The 18,739-nt window shown below is 35.9% G+C and overlaps 2 protein-coding genes, 1 long non-coding RNA gene and 1 pseudogene across 3 annotated transcripts; 1 reads left to right on the top strand and 3 right to left on the bottom strand.

Moving 5' to 3' along the window:
* LOC109947391 lies at positions 2,375-6,899 on the bottom strand (annotated as a pseudogene).
* LOC18769647 (TMV resistance protein N) lies at positions 3,140-4,348 on the bottom strand. The gene is made up of 3 exons (XM_020557350.1): positions 3,965-4,348; positions 3,340-3,392; positions 3,140-3,248 (listed from the first exon to the last, which is right to left on the bottom strand). The coding sequence occupies exons 1-3, from the start codon at positions 4,346-4,348 to the stop codon at positions 3,140-3,142; spliced, it is 546 nt and encodes a 181-aa protein (XP_020412939.1).
* On the top strand, positions 9,211-10,269 carry LOC18769846 (coiled-coil domain-containing protein 86). Its single transcript, XM_007202536.2, has one exon. The coding sequence runs from the start codon at positions 9,277-9,279 to the stop codon at positions 9,883-9,885; it is 609 nt and encodes a 202-aa protein (XP_007202598.1). The 5' UTR covers positions 9,211-9,276; the 3' UTR covers positions 9,886-10,269.
* Positions 15,299-17,794, bottom strand: LOC109947190. The gene is made up of 2 exons (XR_002270138.1): positions 17,470-17,794; positions 15,299-17,268 (listed from the first exon to the last, which is right to left on the bottom strand). It is a non-coding gene; the product is annotated as an uncharacterized LOC109947190 (long non-coding RNA).

Genomic DNA, 18,739 nt, shown 5'->3' with positions numbered 1-18,739 from the left:
TAACAAAGGACAATAACTTGTCACTGTCGCTAATTGTTTACCTTAAAACCCGCGAAAAACCTCTACTCACTCGAAAAAAGTCATCTTGAAGATGTTCAAGTACATTATTCTTTTTTTGACATATTTACTCATATATTCATTCTTAGCATTATTAATATAGATAAATCCTACACCATTTAATTTCTATAAACAAACGCAAAAAATAACAACTGGCCCTATATTACTTTGATACCCTATTGAGTGCTTTGGGTTTTTTTTAATGATGTTTTAGTAGATGAGTTTGTTTTATGAAATCACTGCCAATTTTGTAATTTAAAAGAAGTTAAAAGTCTTTTTATTATGTTGTAAATAGGTTTTGGGTGTGTTTCTAAAGACCATTTCATACATGATTTTTTTTATAATTTAGTCTCCTACATTGGGTATAATAGTGAATCCCCCTTTTATTTTTTGAATTGCATAGCATTAGTAACAACTTGCTGCTTAATTATATTTAGAGAATTTTTTTTTTTTTTTTGGTTGAGAATATTTACAGATTTCACACAGAATGAATGGTTATGCTTATGCATGGGGCGGAGAGGGAATCAGCATTTGGTGTATTTGGGACTCGGATTTTAAATCTTCTTTTTTAAATTGACAATTTTTATGTGTGTTTTTTTTTTTGACGCCAGCGGAGCCTCAAAGGGTCGCGTGAATATTGAATGCTCCTGCATGAAGAGATGATGAACTGATGACGTTGTTTGATATACATATGGTTGCGTACTGTAAATTTTTAATTAGAGCTCGAGATAATGGTTCTCTTCCGCACCTGTTATGTCTGCAAAACAGAACTTTTATGCTCTAATTTATTGATTGTTCATCTTCCAATGACTTAACCATATCATGTCCATCTGGAACACCGTAGAACTCTGGGCTAAAGATCCACTTCAAACCCTTGCTCCTGTTACTCACTTTGATCATTATTGGTCCAAAAAAGTAGACATAATCAATGTCATTGTCTGTGTCTTCATAGACAGCTAGCGTAGATGTTCAAGCCTCGAATTCTGAGATCAGGCACAATGAAAGATATTGGGGACCCTCTACTTTTATGGCTGATCAACTGGCCTGGAACCTCATTCCCATCTAAAAATGTGCTGAATATACCATATTTGTACAGTGCCTATATGTAAATATGCCATTGAAATCACAATATTAGTCGACTCTTTCCTATAATCTATGAGTGAGAGAGAGAGAGAGAGGGAGAGAGAAGCAAGCGCATACCATGGGACTCCGATCACTAGTATTTATAGCGTATGGGTTCTCTATCCTTACAGGTGCCATGGATTATAGATAAAATTTGGCAGGGTACAAATTGGATTATACCCAAGATTAAGGCTTTTCAATGACGAAAGGTAACCAAAATCCCTTGGAAAGGCATCATCTGAAAGATTGCACCCTTTAAGACTTAAATATGCTGAAGAGCATGGGAAAGAACTCAATATATATGGACATAATTCACTTATTGGAATTCCATCTGTTTCAAGAACTTTAAGAGATTCCGTGTTCCTCGTCATCGTAACTAATAACTCATTAAGGTCCTATTTGGTTCATGGAAAAGGAGACCTGGGGATGAGAAATCAATTGTATTCCCATGTTTGGTAAGTCCAAATATAGAAAATGGTTTGCCGACACATGGGAAAGTAGGGGGGAAATGAAGCCCTCCTTCCAACTTGGGTTTTGTTTTATCTCCTCATGGGAAAGTTTAGGAAAATGATTCAACATTAAATGCATATTTTTCATGACCATCTTGTTCCCATTAACAATTTAGAATTACAATTTAGAAACAACATGGGACGTTAATTTTTTTTTTTTTTTTTTTTTTTTTGAGGTCCTTTCCTATTGAAAGGGGCGATAACATATTAAACTCACACACACAACACGGATGCTAGGACTCGAACCCAAGACCTTGCCTGAGGGAGTAAATACTCCAAACCACTACACTAGTGGGTCCTTTGCGGGACGTTAATTCTTATTGATATATACTTTGTCATCAAATTGAAAGCCTAAAACAAGGAAAAGGAATTGAAAGAGTAACGTATTTTTGCCCCTTTGCAGACTTGCCTCAAGCTGCTATATTGCATTTCAAGAACAATCAGGCTCCAGAGGAAAATTAGCAGGTATAGAATCCAAAGGAAATTCAAACCCAACACAGCCATCTTTATCCTGTAGGAAATTCTGCATAACATCCATCAATTTGTACATGACCAAGATGGAGTAGTTTGAGTTTGGGCATCCTCGCAAATGCATTGGTTTCAAAGACTGTCCCATTTGAGCTTATTTGATTGTTTGCAGGGAGCATATGCATCTCCAGGACAAGACCTTCAATCGTTTGCGTACCCTACACAAGAAAATGGGAAAACGTTTGGATAAAGAAACAGGCAATGTGGAGGAATAATTTTCGGTCATAGTCATCGTAGCTTATTCTCAGTTTATTCATAATTTCAACATTTGGAATAGCTTCCAACTTCTCAAATGCACTTTTCCATACACCAATACTTTCACCCAATAGAGAAGAACGTAAAACTTTAAGAGCTAATGGAAGTCCTCCACAATGGTACATTGCCTTTTCTGAATATTCCAGGTAACCTTCAATGGGGTAGTCTTGGCCAAAAGCATACCGCCCGAAGAGCTCTAAGGATTCATCGTAATCCAATGTTTCAACGTCAAGAACCTTAGTAACTCGATGACCCTTTAATAATCTTGAACGTCTAGTTGTTATAACGATTATACTTCCTGGGTAAAATCGATTTTTCATCCTAAGTACTGCATCTAATTGGTCTACATGATCCACATCATCTAGAACAAGAAGAACCCCTTTAGAGGTTATGACATCTTCTATCTTAGATATTCCCTCACTAACGCAGTGTATTTTCACTTTTATCCCATTTAGAATACCATAAAGAAGTTGTCTTTGTATTTTGACTAAGCCATGGGTGTGTTGTGAAATTTCTCTGATATTTTCAATAAAGCTGCTTCCTTAGAATTTTCTAAAATTTGAATTATAAACCAATTTTGCAATTGGTGTCTTCCCCATTCCACTTATCCCATAGATTACAATATGCCGACATCAGTTGATCCATCTTGTAACCATAAAATTGATATCTTAGACTTCATACTGCATTCCAAACATAAAGGGAGCAACACTTAAAGGTGTGCAACTTAGTTTCTCCCCAACTACTTTCACAATTTTCTTGATAAACTTTGACTCGTACCTAGAAAATTGCAATCAAAATAATTAAATAGAAATCAGATCTGTATGAGTTCATTTAAAAGAAAGAAAAAACATGTGCATATGATTCAAACAAAGCTTGGCTCTTAAGGAAGAGTTCCTTCTCAAAGCAAATGGGATTTTGACACTTTCAAATTTCAAAACAAAGAAAGTTAAAAGAATTTCAAAAAAATAAAATTTAAATGAAATTAACAAGTGTCATCTCAATTGTTTTGAGGATGAGCACCTCCCCAGTTTTAAGGAGCCAAGCTTTTTCCAATATAAAGTGTATGGAAATAACAGAAGAAAGTTATAAGGTGCACTTAAATTCTGATAGATTGTTAAGACTATACTGGTCTAAAGGCAGAGTAGCGGGAATGAAATTACTAATTAGTGTACTGGTTGAAAGAGCAAAATAAAGTAAAAATAGAAAAACTGAAAATGAGATCATATACAATTACCCTACTATATTAAGACTATTCATTGTAAACATGGTGTATTAATTTCAATTTCCTATGCATTCAAGTTGGCAAAGATATATATATTTCTCGATCTGGACTTATAGGAAAGAAGTTACCCATCAGCTTGATTTTGTAACACCATCCCAGCCAAATCTGCAATCTCTGTAAATGCCGCCCTCCATCTGTTCACCTTGTTCCATGATTGAGTTTTCTGGTGTCTAGCAAATGCTTTTGCCACACTTCCTGTCTAGTTCCTCACCTTGTATGGATCCACATCGTAGAAGACCAGTAAAACGACATGATCATGATAAGTCCTCTTGCAGCCAAGGATCATCACAAGCTCATCAAGGCACCATCTAGACAAAGCGTAATCTTTCGAAAACACAATGACAGAACTTTGTGATTGTTGGATTGCTTTTTGCAGCTCCGGCTTGATATCTTCTCCTCTTTCGAGTTCATTGTTGTCCCAGAACGTACAAAACCTTGCATTTACCAGGGCCGTGTAGAGGTGGTCAGTAAAAGTCTTGCGAGTGTCTTCACCTCTGAAACTCATGAACATGTGATAACTACTGCATCGATGAGAAGAACAACGCGAACTATTGGAAGAGGAGGCCTCTCCTTGAGTTGTTCTTACAAGTGCCATGGTCCGTGGATGAGAACGAAAAATTTTCACACAAACAAACTGCCCTTTGCTGGTGTCTATAAGAGCTACTGTGGAAATTAAGGCTTAATTTAATTACTGGTTTCCGAAGGTACAGCTTCTTTGGATTCTGTAAACATATAGTTAAAAGCAAAGTAGCTCTCACGATTAATCAAATAAAAATATCATGTCTTTTGATAAAGATGGCCTTTTAATTTCTTTTGAAGAGCTTGACAACAAGAACTGTCAGGAAAACCTTACCCTAACCACATTATCACTTTTGATAAAGTTGGAGACAAGCCCTTGTTGATTATTTTGTGGTGGCAGAATGATAAGGATATTGCATGATGCACGTTGTAGTGCTAGGCCTGCTTGTTCCCTTCTCGTTTCATCCAGACCAATTGTGGTGGCAGGATATTGCATGATAAATTGTATAGTTTTCAAATTATAGAGGCAAATCATGCCCTTATATCTGAATGAGTTCATTTAAAAGAAAAAAAACACACGGGCATAGAGCCATAGACAACGCTCAAGACATGGAGGGGTGGAAATTCCGCTCCAACACAACACCAAAATTCCAATTTTGCAGAGGGTATTAGATTGTGAATTGAATGAACATAAGACTTTACACACTCTTATTTCCAAATCTTGAAGGAATGTACATCTGTTCAACTCACTGGGTAGGTTTGACAAACATAAATATATACTCAATTAAAAAATAAATGACTCGGAACATTTCTCAGTTTCTGACAATATGAGAGAGACAGTTCCTTAAGGCAAGGAAACACCACTATTAATCAGGTGGCTTCACAGGTCCTTCCATCCATTCAATTAGGTTTGGGGTATCACTAATTTGAAAGTCTTCAAGACTGGAAACAAAACTTAGCTCCCGCACGTTTTAAATTTATCCATCTATTAATCTCAAGCTGTCTGAGATTAAGTAGATAATTGAGAGTTGGCAACGACAAGCTCATGCTCATCCATGATGGAAATGTAGCAACCATGAAATTCTCCATCTCTAAAATTACAAAATTAGGGTGCGGTTGGAGGCCTTCTAGTACATTATCCTCCTTGTTGCTCCATAGCCTATTTGGGTCCCTTACAAATCTTCAAATGTATATGTTTGTCTTTCCCACTAAATTTTATTTCAATGCTTCTTCTTCATGTTGCACATATTCCCCAACCCCTTCCATTACTACAACTTTAGATAATATTTGGAGATTAGTTGGCACCCACACCAACGGGAAATCTCGTATGTCCATCAAACTAAATGTGCCTCAAGTTGATCAAATTTTTCAGTTTCTTTGGAAACTTTTCAAGTGAGAAACAATGTCATCCTCAATGTTTGTAGATTACAAATTTTTACAATAGAATTGGAGAGTGCTTTGATATTGGTTCTAGAAACATCCAGATACCTCAAGTGTTTCAACTCACCAATTGAAATCTTTCATGAACATTGAGCAATATGCAAAACATTGTTTCAATGATGGTTTAGTGACAATATTGGTGATCCCTTGAACGAAATCAAGTTTTTGACAAACAACTCATCAAACTATTCCATTTTTGTTCATCTTCGTTCCAAATGTCATCAAGGACGACAACATATCTTTTCTTTGTCAGGTTCATTGTATACTAACTCATCCAAAGTTGTCTTTCCTACACCACCCATTCCTACAATAACCAAAATACTTTCTCGACTGTTGGAGATAATCAAGGTTGCAACTATACTTGACACTTCCTCCTTTCTTGCAACGATGTATTCATCCTTACCAAAGAATGAGTTGCTTTCTATGTCCTCTATTGCTTGAAGGGTTGCATCTTTGTGTTTTTTCTTATCAACTAGTCCAATGAAAGATGCCTCACTCACCAAAGATGCGTTCATAGACTTCATTCTAAGTTCCATTTTCTGACGAAACAAAGTGGGATCGGAGGCAGAAAGAAAGATTAGTACCTTTTTCTTTATATGGTTCTCCAATCTACTTTATGCCGAAGAACTTCACAATTGGTTTCATCCAACACATCTTCTCCATCAAAAGCTACGCCTTCAAGATTCTTCACCCACTGATCAAAACAGAGAGAGCCAAATTCTGAATTAGTACTCTGGGAATTTTCTGAAACCCTTAAACATGAATTTCTTCTAATTATAAGTAGATATATAATACGCAGGCACTAATCTCAATAGAAATTAGGAATAACATATAAGCATAGATTCACTTCCACACAGGCTTTAAGGGCTTGGCCGAATAAATATAGATTGCTTACCGGCTTACATGGCGTTGACCAAGGCTATGGAGCGGTGGTCGGTAAAAGTCTTGCAAGTATCTTCGCCTCTGAAACCCAAGAAGACATGATAATAACTACATCCATGAAAAATTGATGTAATATTTCCACTCTCACTGATCGGTTGTTGGTTGCTCTGAGCTGCAGGGTGGAGTGGTGATAGTGAGACTGACGGCTCTTATCTTTCCATCTGCTCCAAGGTTCTGTATTTATCTCTCTCTCTCGCTTGTTTGAGCTTTTTTCAGAGTTTAATCTTTTTTGTTTCTCTGTTTGGGCTTTTGCCACCGACAATGTTTCCTTTTCTTTTGTCCGAGCACTAAGAAATTCAAATGCAACTTCTTGAATTGAAATTTAAAAATAAATAACTTTTTTATTAATATTTTAAAAAAATACCACTAAAAATATATATCATTCAATCTCAAATACTTAAATAAGAAATTGTGTTTTTTGTCGTCCGATAAAATAAAAAAATTTCTTAGCTTTCCAACTAATATTACAATAATGACCTCTTTATTTTCAATCATTGAGGTATGAGGTTTTCGAATTGGTTGAAACCTCTTTCAACTTTGAGAAAGAAGTATTACTAGACTTTTTTAATTTTTTGGGTCGGAAATAGATTTCATTAAGAAACCACAAAAGACACAACAAAACAACAAAAGTGAGACCCAACCAACTGAGCTCAGCAACAAGCAAAAAGGCCAGAGGCCCAAATAAAATGCAAAAGAAAGCTTAAATCCCAAAAGGCATTAAGCCCACACAAGGCCAAAATAGCAAACAAAGCATAGCTGAGCTGCCGCCAACGCTTGAGACGATATCACCGATACAAGTTGAGGGGATGAGCTGCCACACCCAAGGGGCACAAAAAGAAACAAATGTACGACCCACATATCCACCCAAATACCTTAAAATCCCACATATTACATAAATACATACAAGAAAAAAGAAGCTAGCCACAAGAAGATCATCACCTCCTAAATCAAAACTGACAAAGCACCAGAACAAACACAAAAGCCAAACAAACATCAACATAGAAGAATGAGGTGGTGCAGGCACCCAAGCAAGAGCAAGAGTTTGAACTCTACAGGCCTTCAGTGTTATAAGCACGCAATGCCTTTATGGCTAGTCGAAGCAGCCACATGGTGAAGCCATATCAATAAGGAGGAGAAAATTTCAATGGGAAAGGACGATACCAATACCATAGAAAAGGGATTTGAATGGAGTGGGTGGGGGAGATAAGAGTAAATGGGTGGAGGAAGGGACAATAGAATACAAGGGATGAGAGATAAAGGGGAATCTATGGAAATAAAGGAAGCCGGGGCATGAAGCCTCAAAATTAGAGCAGAGCTCGAGCTAAACACCCACCAAAGGGGAGAGCAAAACACCCACAAAGAGGGGAGAATAGGGCCAATAGACTACTCCTTTTAAAATTGCTAAAATCACTTACGTAAGCATTTGGCGTAAAACCTTAGAAGGAATTATGCTTCATGAAGCAACTTTCTATGCTTTTCTAGGAAGTATTTAGATTTTTAATATAAAAAAATGAGCATAAGTGTTTCCAATAAAAGTAGCCACAAACAAACCCTAACAGTTTGTTAGTTACAATAGTTCATTTGTTTTTTATTCAACTCATTTGGACCTATCTCACTTGTTTATACCAAGTAAGCAACTATCATATCAAAGTTTACATTACTAAATAAATAAAAGGTGAGATAATTATCTAGATAGATTACCTAAACTATGTGTGACTATTAATAAAATAAAAACAAGTAGAAAATAAGTTAAAGAAAGATCAGTGTAAGTTGGAAAACAACAGGCATGTAACACAACATGTGGACTTTTAGATTCCCAATACACTAATTTTAAGTAGGATTGGGCATCCAAACTGAACTGTACTGATAAGGCCAGAACCACACGTTGACCGACCTTATCGATGTGCCCTTTTCGGATATTGACACCGAATTGAAGAGCACTTCAACCGACTACAATTGATTCACCAAGAAATCAGTTCAATCCAGTTGATTTCAACAAGCACCAACAACAAGAGGGGGGGGGGGAGAGAGAACTTAGAAGAGTTCGGTTTGGTTATACTGTCGATTTTCAAGTTTTAAACCAACTTAGGCCGATTTAGTTCAATTTTCAAAGTGACTTTAAATAAATATATGGAAAAACCGTATCAAACCCGACCAGTCAATTCGGTTCAGTAGGCTTTTTCGATTTTCCAACTCAATGCCCAACCCTAGTTTTACTAGTAAGTTTGTAAATGAGTTACTTTCAAAGAAAAATATTTGTTTTAAAGTTTTTACTTGATGTGAGGATCTACTAGTGAAAAAAACAAAAAGTATTTCTTATGAGATATGTTTTTCAACAAATTGTATGTGAATGCCCTATTAATTGAAAAGAAAATAGTCTAGTGGTTTTTAATGTTTTAAGAAATTGTCAATATTATTTTGCAATTTACAAGTTTTAATTAATTAATTAATTTATTTATTATTATTATTATACAGTTGGCTTTTGGTAAATAAAATGAAATGTCATTAAACGTTGCTAAATTCTAATTTGTTACATATAAATACTCAAAACCAAAAATCGTTGCATATAAATAGCTACATCCAGTGTTTGTGGCGGCACAAGACTAAAGACCTAGTTCATCCATGGCCTGCACAATCGATTTCCGCCGCCTAGACGAAGGCTTCGGCGGCAAAACCTACAAGCGCAAGAGAAACCCCGAACCCACCGCCAACGAAGATGCTTTAGTCTTTGGCCCTGTCGGTGCTGCAATGGAAATCGACGACACGTGTTTACCTCCGTCAAAGCGGTCGGCGGTACCCTCGTCAGACAATCCCGACAAGCCGAGCTTCGGGAAGCCGAGCTACGACGGCGTGATCGCCGGGAGAGTCTCCGGCCGGAAGTGGAAGCAGCCGAGGAAGCAGAGGGCGTCGGCGACGCAGGTTAGCCATAAGGGGACGACTTTCGAGGAGAGAGCGAAGGAGAAGGAGATAAAGCGGGCGTACAGAGAGAGAATGGCGGAGCTGAAGGGCGACATCAAGAAGAACAAGGAGGAGAAGAGGAAGAAGAAAGAGGAGAGGGATAAGAAGAAGCAGGAGAACATCTTGAGGTCCGGGACCAAGCTGCAGGTGATTTCGAATCCGAAGACGCTGAAGAAGATTGCCAAGAGCAAGGACCGGAAGCTGCTCAAGGTTGTTCCTGATGATTTGATCAACAAGAACAAAAAGAAGAAGAAGAACAACAACGACGACTAGAATAGTCAGTTTTTAATTTCTTTTTGCTTTTTACGTTTAGGATTGGATTCAATTTTGATCCTTTTTTGTTTGCTGTTGGAGGCAATGAGTTGTTGTGCTGTGTGTCAAGAGAAATATATGGTAATTCAGAGTTGCTGTGCTTCAAATATAGCTTCTTTTGTCTGTGAAATCTCGCATTTTCCTCAAATTTTGCACTTCACTTTAATGGGCAGATTAGTATCTCTAGCAAGCTTGGTCTTTTCTTTTCAAGTTCATATGATCAATGGAAGGGAAGGCAGAGATTGTGTTGTGTAGGTTTTGTGCTAGGGTTGATACATTGGTGTTTTGTCTCAAAGTTTCGAACCATATGTGCAATATGTATGTATTTTGTTTGTGGATTTTACCCCATATTATTCCCTGATATATTGCATAAACTTGTATCTCTGTTTATTTAGCACCAAATGTGTATGAATTTGAGAGACTACATGCATTAGAATTGTGAGGGAATAAGGTAGGGGAGCTCTATTATTAAGAATTATAATTTAAGTGAATTAGTTCTTCAGTCTATGACTTTTAGCTTTAGAAGTTGAATACTGGTCCCTTGCTCTTCTTGGTTCTGGGCTTAGCTTTTTCAGTTAAGTTATTGTTAAAGCACAGCCAAAAGTGTAAAGAAAAAAAGAAGTGAGTAATCCAAGTGAAAGGAAGGGTAGGGTATGTGTAGTTGTGGATATTCGGATGCATATGTATGCTAATTTGAGATGGTATGAAGAATCTAGTGTCATCAAGCAGTGCTAATGGGTGTATTCTTTGTATCCTGTGCTTGTGAGTTAACATGGCTCTTATAGTATCTGTGAAATGGTTTTGTCAAAATTTTTTTTTTTTGGTTCATTCTGGAATTGAATATTCTAGCCTAAATTTTTTTTCACCATACAGCTGACAGAATGATTTATAGATTTTCAACTATTACAATTGCGTTAGCATTTCTCATGGGATGAAAATTCTTACCTGATTGATGTTCATTCTATAACCTTTTCTCTATGTAAGTTTTTCTCTTCATCTGAATATTCGGGTAAGAATTCGTAACGGTAGATGAAAATTCTTACCTGATTGATGCTCACAACTCTTGAGCAGTTCTTTCTTCAAAAAGCGTTGTCAAGTTCAAATAGATTAACCTGTGTCTGTTTTGCGGTTTTTCTTTTTCCTTGCCCCTTCTCTTTAGCTCTGTCATGTTCTAATGCTATGGTCATACCAGAGAGGTTGTTTGAGAGCCAGTTAGGTTTTTATTTGTCAGTCTAGCATGTTCATTGGATTGGATTACCTCATACAACGAACTTTGGATTCTCTAATGGAACTACAAGAGGCACAACCTTGTATTGCTGATCTATGGTTAGCTTGTAGTAGCACGACAATGGATTTATATATTATTATGGTGCATTAGTATTGCCTTATCAGCCCCCTGTTTTCCTGTTGGCGTCGTGCTACTTTTGTCGTTAACAAGTTTCACTTGGAAAGAACTTGCTCAAACAGCAGATAGAAATGGTGTACGTATGCACTACATGTATCATACTACTATATTTATTCGGCCATTCAAATCAAGAATTTTCATGTAGAGAAGAGAAAAAAGGGTAAAGGATTAAGAATTTTGTATCAGTCATTTGATTTGCAAAGTCCCTGTTGAGTTTCTTCAATTGAAAGCCTTGGTTTTTATGCTGAAATATCTGTTTGGTTTTTGTGCTCAACTCCGCATTTTATATTGTCATCCTCCCGCTGACCAAAATGCTGGAACCATCAAATGACCAGCTTCGTTTGAATTCTTCACCCAACTAATGCACACACCAGACCTGTCTTTTAAAGCCTTCTGAATTTATAAATAACACTAGGATTTATGCATCTAAAAGATTGTGACCTTCAAATATCTTGCAAACGCAACCATTACAAACAAGATTTACTGTATATTGCCAAATTTCCAAGATCTGGTACATCACTGTTTCCAGGCAATCCAACTGCATGACACACACATTCATAAATTTGCTATGAAGCACTTATTGGAAGTTTGAATGAAATTCAAGAACATTTGTCCCACATTAATAGGAAGTAGAAAGAGTGAGATCTTTATTAAGTGTGGAAGTCCCACACTTAGTAAATAGAAGTAGGCCAAGTGGAAGCCAATTGGGCTTCAAAAACGATTTGGGCTTTGAATATTATATAAAATTATATAATATTTAATTTTCTAATCGTTGTGACTCTTCTGATAAGGTTTCATAAGTTTATTTAAATCAAACAACAAATTTAAATCAAACAACAGTCCCGATCTCTTGGACCACAGGAGTCCAAGATATTTGTGGTCACTCACCGTTGGATGTAAATTCAACGGTTCACTCAATCTTGAACTCCTTTTAAGAAACTTTTTTGAACCATTAGATTAATATCCAACGGTGAGTGACCACAATCTCTTGGACTCCTGTGGTCCAAGAGATCAGGACTGAATCAAACAAAGCCTCATTCGTTTGACACACAAAAAAGAGAAAAAGCATTCTACAAGCATATAGAACTTCAAGCACCGAGAATGGGTGAAATTACTGGACATTGCATCAAATCTTCAAGCCTCTATCTCGAATCCAAGTTTGTTGTATTTGTTATTGTTTACTGTATTTTGTATTACAGTTAGTATTTATTTTGTTGATATTGTTAATATATAATTATTTTAAATAGTCATTGATTATTGTTTTTCCAACAGCACTGAGGGTCAGCGGTTAACAGGAAATGATTATGTCGTGCTGAATGTAGAGAAGGAAGACGGAGATCTGAATTTCCTGCTTCATCTTTCACTGTAAACTGAGGATTCATCTGCATTATATTAGAAATAGGCTAAATAGTGGGATATATACAGACAGACAGACAGAGAGAGAGAGAGAGAGAGAATCGTGTTATATACGCTACCAATATGTGACAGCCAAATGGAGACGTGGATAAAAGGACACAAGCATTAACCCGGGAAACTTATGCTGATTGTTATGGGTGTACAAGATTGAATCCAATCTGTTCAATCCGACAATCCAATTAAATTTAATTTAATTTCAATTGGTTTCGATGATTTGGTGGATTAGATTGGATCCGTAATTTTCAAAACCAACATGATTAGATCGGATGACAAATTTGCTTATGAGAATCCAATCCAATCCAATATAATTAGTTTTATGCTTATTTTGCTCTTGTAGGCATTACATGTCTTTGCCTCTGAAACTCATGAACACGTGATAACTACTGCATCGATGAGAAGGACACATAGTACTGGAAGAGGAGGTTTCCCCTTGAGTTTTTCTCACAAGAGCCATGGAAGAGGGTGAAAAATTTTCATAAACAAACTGCCCTTTGTGGTGTCTATGAGAGGAGAGATGTGAAAATTAAATACTGACAGGAGGAGAGAGAGAGACTCAAGTATAACGAAAACCTTTGGCCGGAAAACCTTAAAATTTGGCCACCTCCAGTCACTTTTAGCCGTCGACTCAAGTATAAAGAAAACCTTAAACTGACTATCATTGCAATGTTGATTATGCCGGAAATGTTTGGAAACAATGGCGGACCCAGGAATTTTAATAGGATTTGGCTTCTTTTTTTCTTTTTTTTTTAACAGGAGATATATTATAAGACTTTTTTTTTTTCCTCATGAAACAAAAATGTGAATAAAATTTTATAAATCAAACAGGCCACATTACGAGCAAATATAACACAAAGAAGTACAAAATATAAATAAATACCAAATCAAACACATTGTTCAACTACTTGAGATCCGAGTTGAGAAAGTTCCTCAGGAATTGAAGTATCAACATTATATGCAGAAGGTGTGTGTATCCTTGTTATCTTTACCCTTTTTTTTTTGAAGAATAGTTTTTGCTCTCTTTGTTGGTCTATTATCATCATGTGACATGATATCCTAACGAGAAATACTAGACACGAAAAATCATATATACTAATTAATAATTTAAGTTGCAAAAATAAAACATATATAACAATCCCCAAAAGTTTTCACCCGAACCTTAAATCATAAAAACTTAACAACAACAATTAAAATTGGAAATTGAGTATTAAAATTAAAAAAAAAAAAAACATACCAAGATTGATGAACCCACTGAAGATAGGTTGGTACAATTTTTTAGAGGGGGAGAGCTATTTATTCTAGGCTCTGAAGGTTCAAATATGGCGTTTTGAGTGGCTAGAAGAAAATTTCTGATGTTTGCTTCTAATCAAATTTATATAAGTTATGGATTGCATGTTTATTATTTCCCATATGCTTCAAGAATGGGCTTATTTCTACATAGAGAGTTGGGCTTATTTTAAATAGAGGGCTAGACTATTAAAACTACACACACACACAAAAAAAAAATTAATATAAAAAATTAAAAAATAAAAAATTCAGCACTTGGCTGGAGCCCACTCCAGCCCAAGTGTAAATCCGCCCTTGTTTAGAAATCTAAATAAAGAGAGAGAGAGAGAGAGAGAGAGAGAGAGAGAGAGAGAGAGCAGAATAGAAGAGCTTGCCCCACCCATGAGTAAATACTTCGTAGTAGCCTCATTAGACCGTACATCTTTCTTGGTATATCCAGATAATAGGTAGGAGCATAAACTGAAGTGTTGTATCAGAGGCACTGTGGGTTGTTAGAAAAAAAACTGAAAAAACATATATTTTTTGTTTTTAATGATTATGGTATTTTTGAGTTGTCCTTGAGTTAGAGTTTTTAAAAATAGAGCTACGAAACAAGCTTTCTTTATTTTGGACTCAAATTCTGTGTTTGAGTTTAAAAAATTGTATTCAAATTGAATACCAAACAGCCCCTTACATGTTTTTAGAGCCTTCAAGAGCCTTATGATGTGAAAACGAAGAACGAACAGTTAAAGTGCAGCTCTCATGCAAAAGAAAGGTATATTGTCAGCCTTTTGATAAAAGATGGCCTCATAATTTCTTTTGTTGAGCTTGACGAAAAGGACTGTCGGGAAAACCTTACCCTATACGCAGATTATCCCTTTTTGACAATCCTTTGTTGATTATTTTATGGTGGCAGAATTATTTTCAGGCCCATTACCAAAGCAACCAATTTGACCAATATTTTGCACCATAGTTTGAGCAAAATTGTATAGTTTTCTAATTATGGAGGCAACTCAAACCCTTATAACAAAATTGTAAGTTTCCTTTTTGAATTGAATAGTCTTACTGAACAAGTACATATATGAGAGATTTTCCAAGCAGAATGCTTAAGTTTATGCTTGTCGTTATTGACACAAATCATCAGTCTGCAACCAGAACAGAATGATTCCTATGGCATCACCAAAATGACATTGTTACAAATTAAAAAAATCATAATTTAACCTACGTTCATACAGCCCGAGATTCTGAACACGAAAAATACAATTTTGAAAAAAAGAAGGAAAAAAAAGAGGACCATTGATAAACAAGCTTTTGATCATCCGGTTGCTGTTCTCTTAAAAACATATACAAATAAAAGAAAAATTCCCAAACACTAGAGGAAATCTTTTGAAATGAAACAGAAGTGTTTCAGGCATGTTGCATTAACTATCAACAGCTTAGATTAAAATAAAAATACATCATGATGCTAATTTATCTGGGGTGTCATTGTTTTATATTCTCTCTTTTGTTCAGAAATAGTTGGAGTAAAATAAAATGTGTTAGTAAACACCACACCTGTATCTTCATCAGAGGCCCCAAAGAGATTATCGAACCAAATCAGATCTGTTATTGGCTTCCATCTAGGGAAGAGCAAGTATGTTCCTGGCTCGTCTTGAGCCAAATCTCCATCAATGACACTTGCATAAGAAGGATCCCTGGTGTCATGTTGCGTATTCATATTCTCTTCTTGCTCCTGCACTATTAGCTGGATGCCACACTCCTTTACCTCAATCGGAGGTTCTCAAACAACCACTGTGTCGCCACCTTCTAGTGATTCTCCAACTTCCAATGGTTTAACCATATCATGTATTCTCTGTCATCTGGAATACCGTAAATTCTGAGTCATAGGGAAGTATGGGATTCTGGTTCACTGGTAGACTCGTGAATCGATCACATGCTTCAACCCTCAATTCACTAAGTTATCTTCAAATCCTCAGGAGAGATGGGGTTCTGTGGCCCATTCACTAATTTGAATGTCTTCAAGACTGGAAACAAAGCCCCTGTCTCCTTGCTCATAACTACTACATCATATCCATAAAACTTAGCTGCCACACGTTTTAAAGTTATCCATCTATTAATCTCAAGATGTTTGAGATTAAGTAGATGACTGAGAGTTGGCAACGACAAACTCATGATCATCGATGATGGAAATGTAGCGACCATGAAATAATCCATCTCTAAAATTTCCAAATTAGGGTGCGGTTAGAGGCCTTCTGGTACATTATCCTCCTTGTCGCTCCTTATACTATTTGGGTCCCTTACAAATCTTCAAATGTATATGTTTGTCTTTCCCACTAAATTTTCTTTCAATGCTTCTTCTTCATGTTGCACATATTTCCCAACCCCTCCCATTTCTGTAACTTTAGATAATATTTGGAGATTAGTTGGTCACCCCACACCAACAGGAAATCTCATATGTCCATCAAACTAAATGTGCCTCGAGTTGATCAAATTTTGCAGTTTCTTTGGAAACTCTTCAAGTGAGAAACAATATGTCATCCTCAATGTTTGTAGATTACAAAATTTTCCAATAGAATTGAAAAGTGCTTTGATACTGGTTCTAGAAACATCCAAATACCTCAAGTGTTTCAACTCACCAATTGAAATCTTTCATGAACATTGAGCAATATGCAAAACATTGTTTCATAGAAGGTTTAGTGACAATCTTGGTGATCCCCCGAGCGAAATGGAGTTTTGACAAACAACTCATCAAACTATTCCATTTTTGTTCATTTTTGTTCCAAATGTCATCAAGGACTACGACATATCTTTTCTCGGTCAGGTTCATTGTACACTAACCTATGTGAAGTTATCTTTCCTACACCACCCATTCCTACAATAACCAAAATACTCTCTTGACTGTTGGAGATAATCAAGGTTGCAACTATACTTGACACTTCCTCCTTTCTTCCAACGATGCATTCATCCTTACCAAAGAATGAGTTGCTTTCTGTGTCCTCTATTGCTTGAAGGGTTGCATCTTTGTGTTTTTTCTTATCAACTAGTCCAATGAAAGATGCCTCACTCACCAAAGATGGGTTCATAGACTTCCTTCTATGTTTCATTTTCTGACGAAACGAAGTGGGATCGGAGGCAGAAAGAAAGATTAGTACCTTTTTCTTTGTATGGTTCTCCAATTCTACTTTATGCCGAAGAACTTCACAATTGATTTCATCCAACACATCTTCTCCATCATAAGCTATGCTTTTAAGCTTCACCCACTGATCAAAACAAAGAGAGCCAAATTCTGAATTAGTACTCTGGGAACTTTCTGATCCTCTTAAACATGAATTTCTTCTAATTATAAGTAGATCTATAATAAGCAGGCACTAAGCTCAATAGAAATTAGGAATAACATATAAGCATAGATTCACTTCCACACAGGCTGTAAGGGCTTGGCCGAATAAATATAGATTGCTTACCGGCTTACATGGCGTTGACCAAGGCTATGGAGCGGTGGTCGGTAAAAGTCTGGCAAGTATCATCGCCTCTGAAACTCAAGAAGACATGATAATTACTACATCCATGAAAAGTTGATGTAATATTTCCACTCTCACTGATCGGTTGTTGGTTGCTCTGAGCTGCAGGGTGGACTGGTGATAGTGAGACTGACGGCTCTTATCTTTCCATCTGCCCCAAGGTTCTCTATTTATATATATCTCTCTCTCTCTCTCTCTCTCGCGCTTGTTTAGGCTTTTTTCAGCGTTTAATCTTTGTTTTTCTGTTTGGGCTTTGGCACCGACAATGTTTCCATTTCTTTTGTCCGAGCATTGTGATATTCAAACGCAACTTTTTGAAATGAAATTTAAAAGTAAACTAACCTCGCTTCCGCGTTTGTGAGTGACTTTTTTCAAAAAATTTTAAATTTATTTTAGAATTAAAAAAAATAGTGAATAGTTGTGTTCTATAAAAATGGAATCTAATATCTGATTTTAATTTTAATTTAATTTAATTTAAATATATAAAAAAATGTAAATTTACTATATTATCATCATTCAATTAATAATTTCAATTCTTAATGTTTGCATTAATCAAGGATATTTTCTGGCATTTTGAATGTTTCACCATTTTCTGCTTTTTGCTTTATATATATACTAGCCTCTCTGCACGCGCTTCCGCGCATGCGAGAGGTTTTTTTTAAAAAAAAAATTAAATTTATTTTAGAATTAAAAAAGATAATGGATATTTGTGTTCCATAAAAATAGGATCCATTATCTGAATTTTCTTTTAATTTTAATTTTTTTAATACGAAAAATTGTGAATTTACCATATTATCCTCATTTAATTAATAATTTCAATTCTTAATTTTTGCATTAACCAAGGGCATTTTCTGGTATTTTGAATGTTTCACCATTCTCTGCCTTTTGCTTTATATATATAGATAAATAACTTTTTTTATTAATATTGAAAAAAGAAATATCACTAAAAGGAAATATCATTCAATCTCAAATACTTAAATAAAATTAAAAAAATTCTTAACTTTCCAACTAATATTACAATACCTCTTTATTTTCAATCATTGGGGAATGATTTTTTCGAATTGGCTGGGACCTCTTTCAATATTGAGAAAGAAGTATCACTAGACCGCTCTCTTCTTTCTTTTTTCCAACTTATACAACGAACTTTGGATGCTCTAATGGAACCACAAGAGGCACAACCTTGTGTTGTTGATTTATGGTTAGCTTATAGTAG

This window comes from Prunus persica, chromosome G2 (assembly GCF_000346465.2).
Source record: "Prunus persica cultivar Lovell chromosome G2, Prunus_persica_NCBIv2, whole genome shotgun sequence".
Lineage (NCBI taxonomy): Eukaryota > Viridiplantae > Streptophyta > Magnoliopsida > Rosales > Rosaceae > Prunus > Prunus persica.
This window is presented reverse-complemented; position numbering and strand designations above follow the sequence as displayed.

Bases quoted from the DNA above. Each gene is read 5' to 3' on its own strand.
- LOC18769846 (XM_007202536.2), top strand. From the start codon at position 9,277: ATGGCCTGCACAATCGATTTCCGCCGCCTAGACGAAGGCTTCGGCGGC.
- LOC18769647 (XM_020557350.1), bottom strand. From the start codon at position 4,348: ATGGCACTTGTAAGAACAACTCAAGGAGAGGCCTCCTCTTCCAATAGT. The intron at 3,393-3,964 runs GTGAGGAACTAG...GAAATTTGAAAG, and splicing joins ACGATGTGGATCCATACAAG to TGTCAAAATCCCATTTGCTT. The intron at 3,249-3,339 runs GTTTGAATCATA...GCAATTTTCTAG, and splicing joins TTCCTTAAGAGCCAAGCTTT to GTACGAGTCAAAGTTTATCA.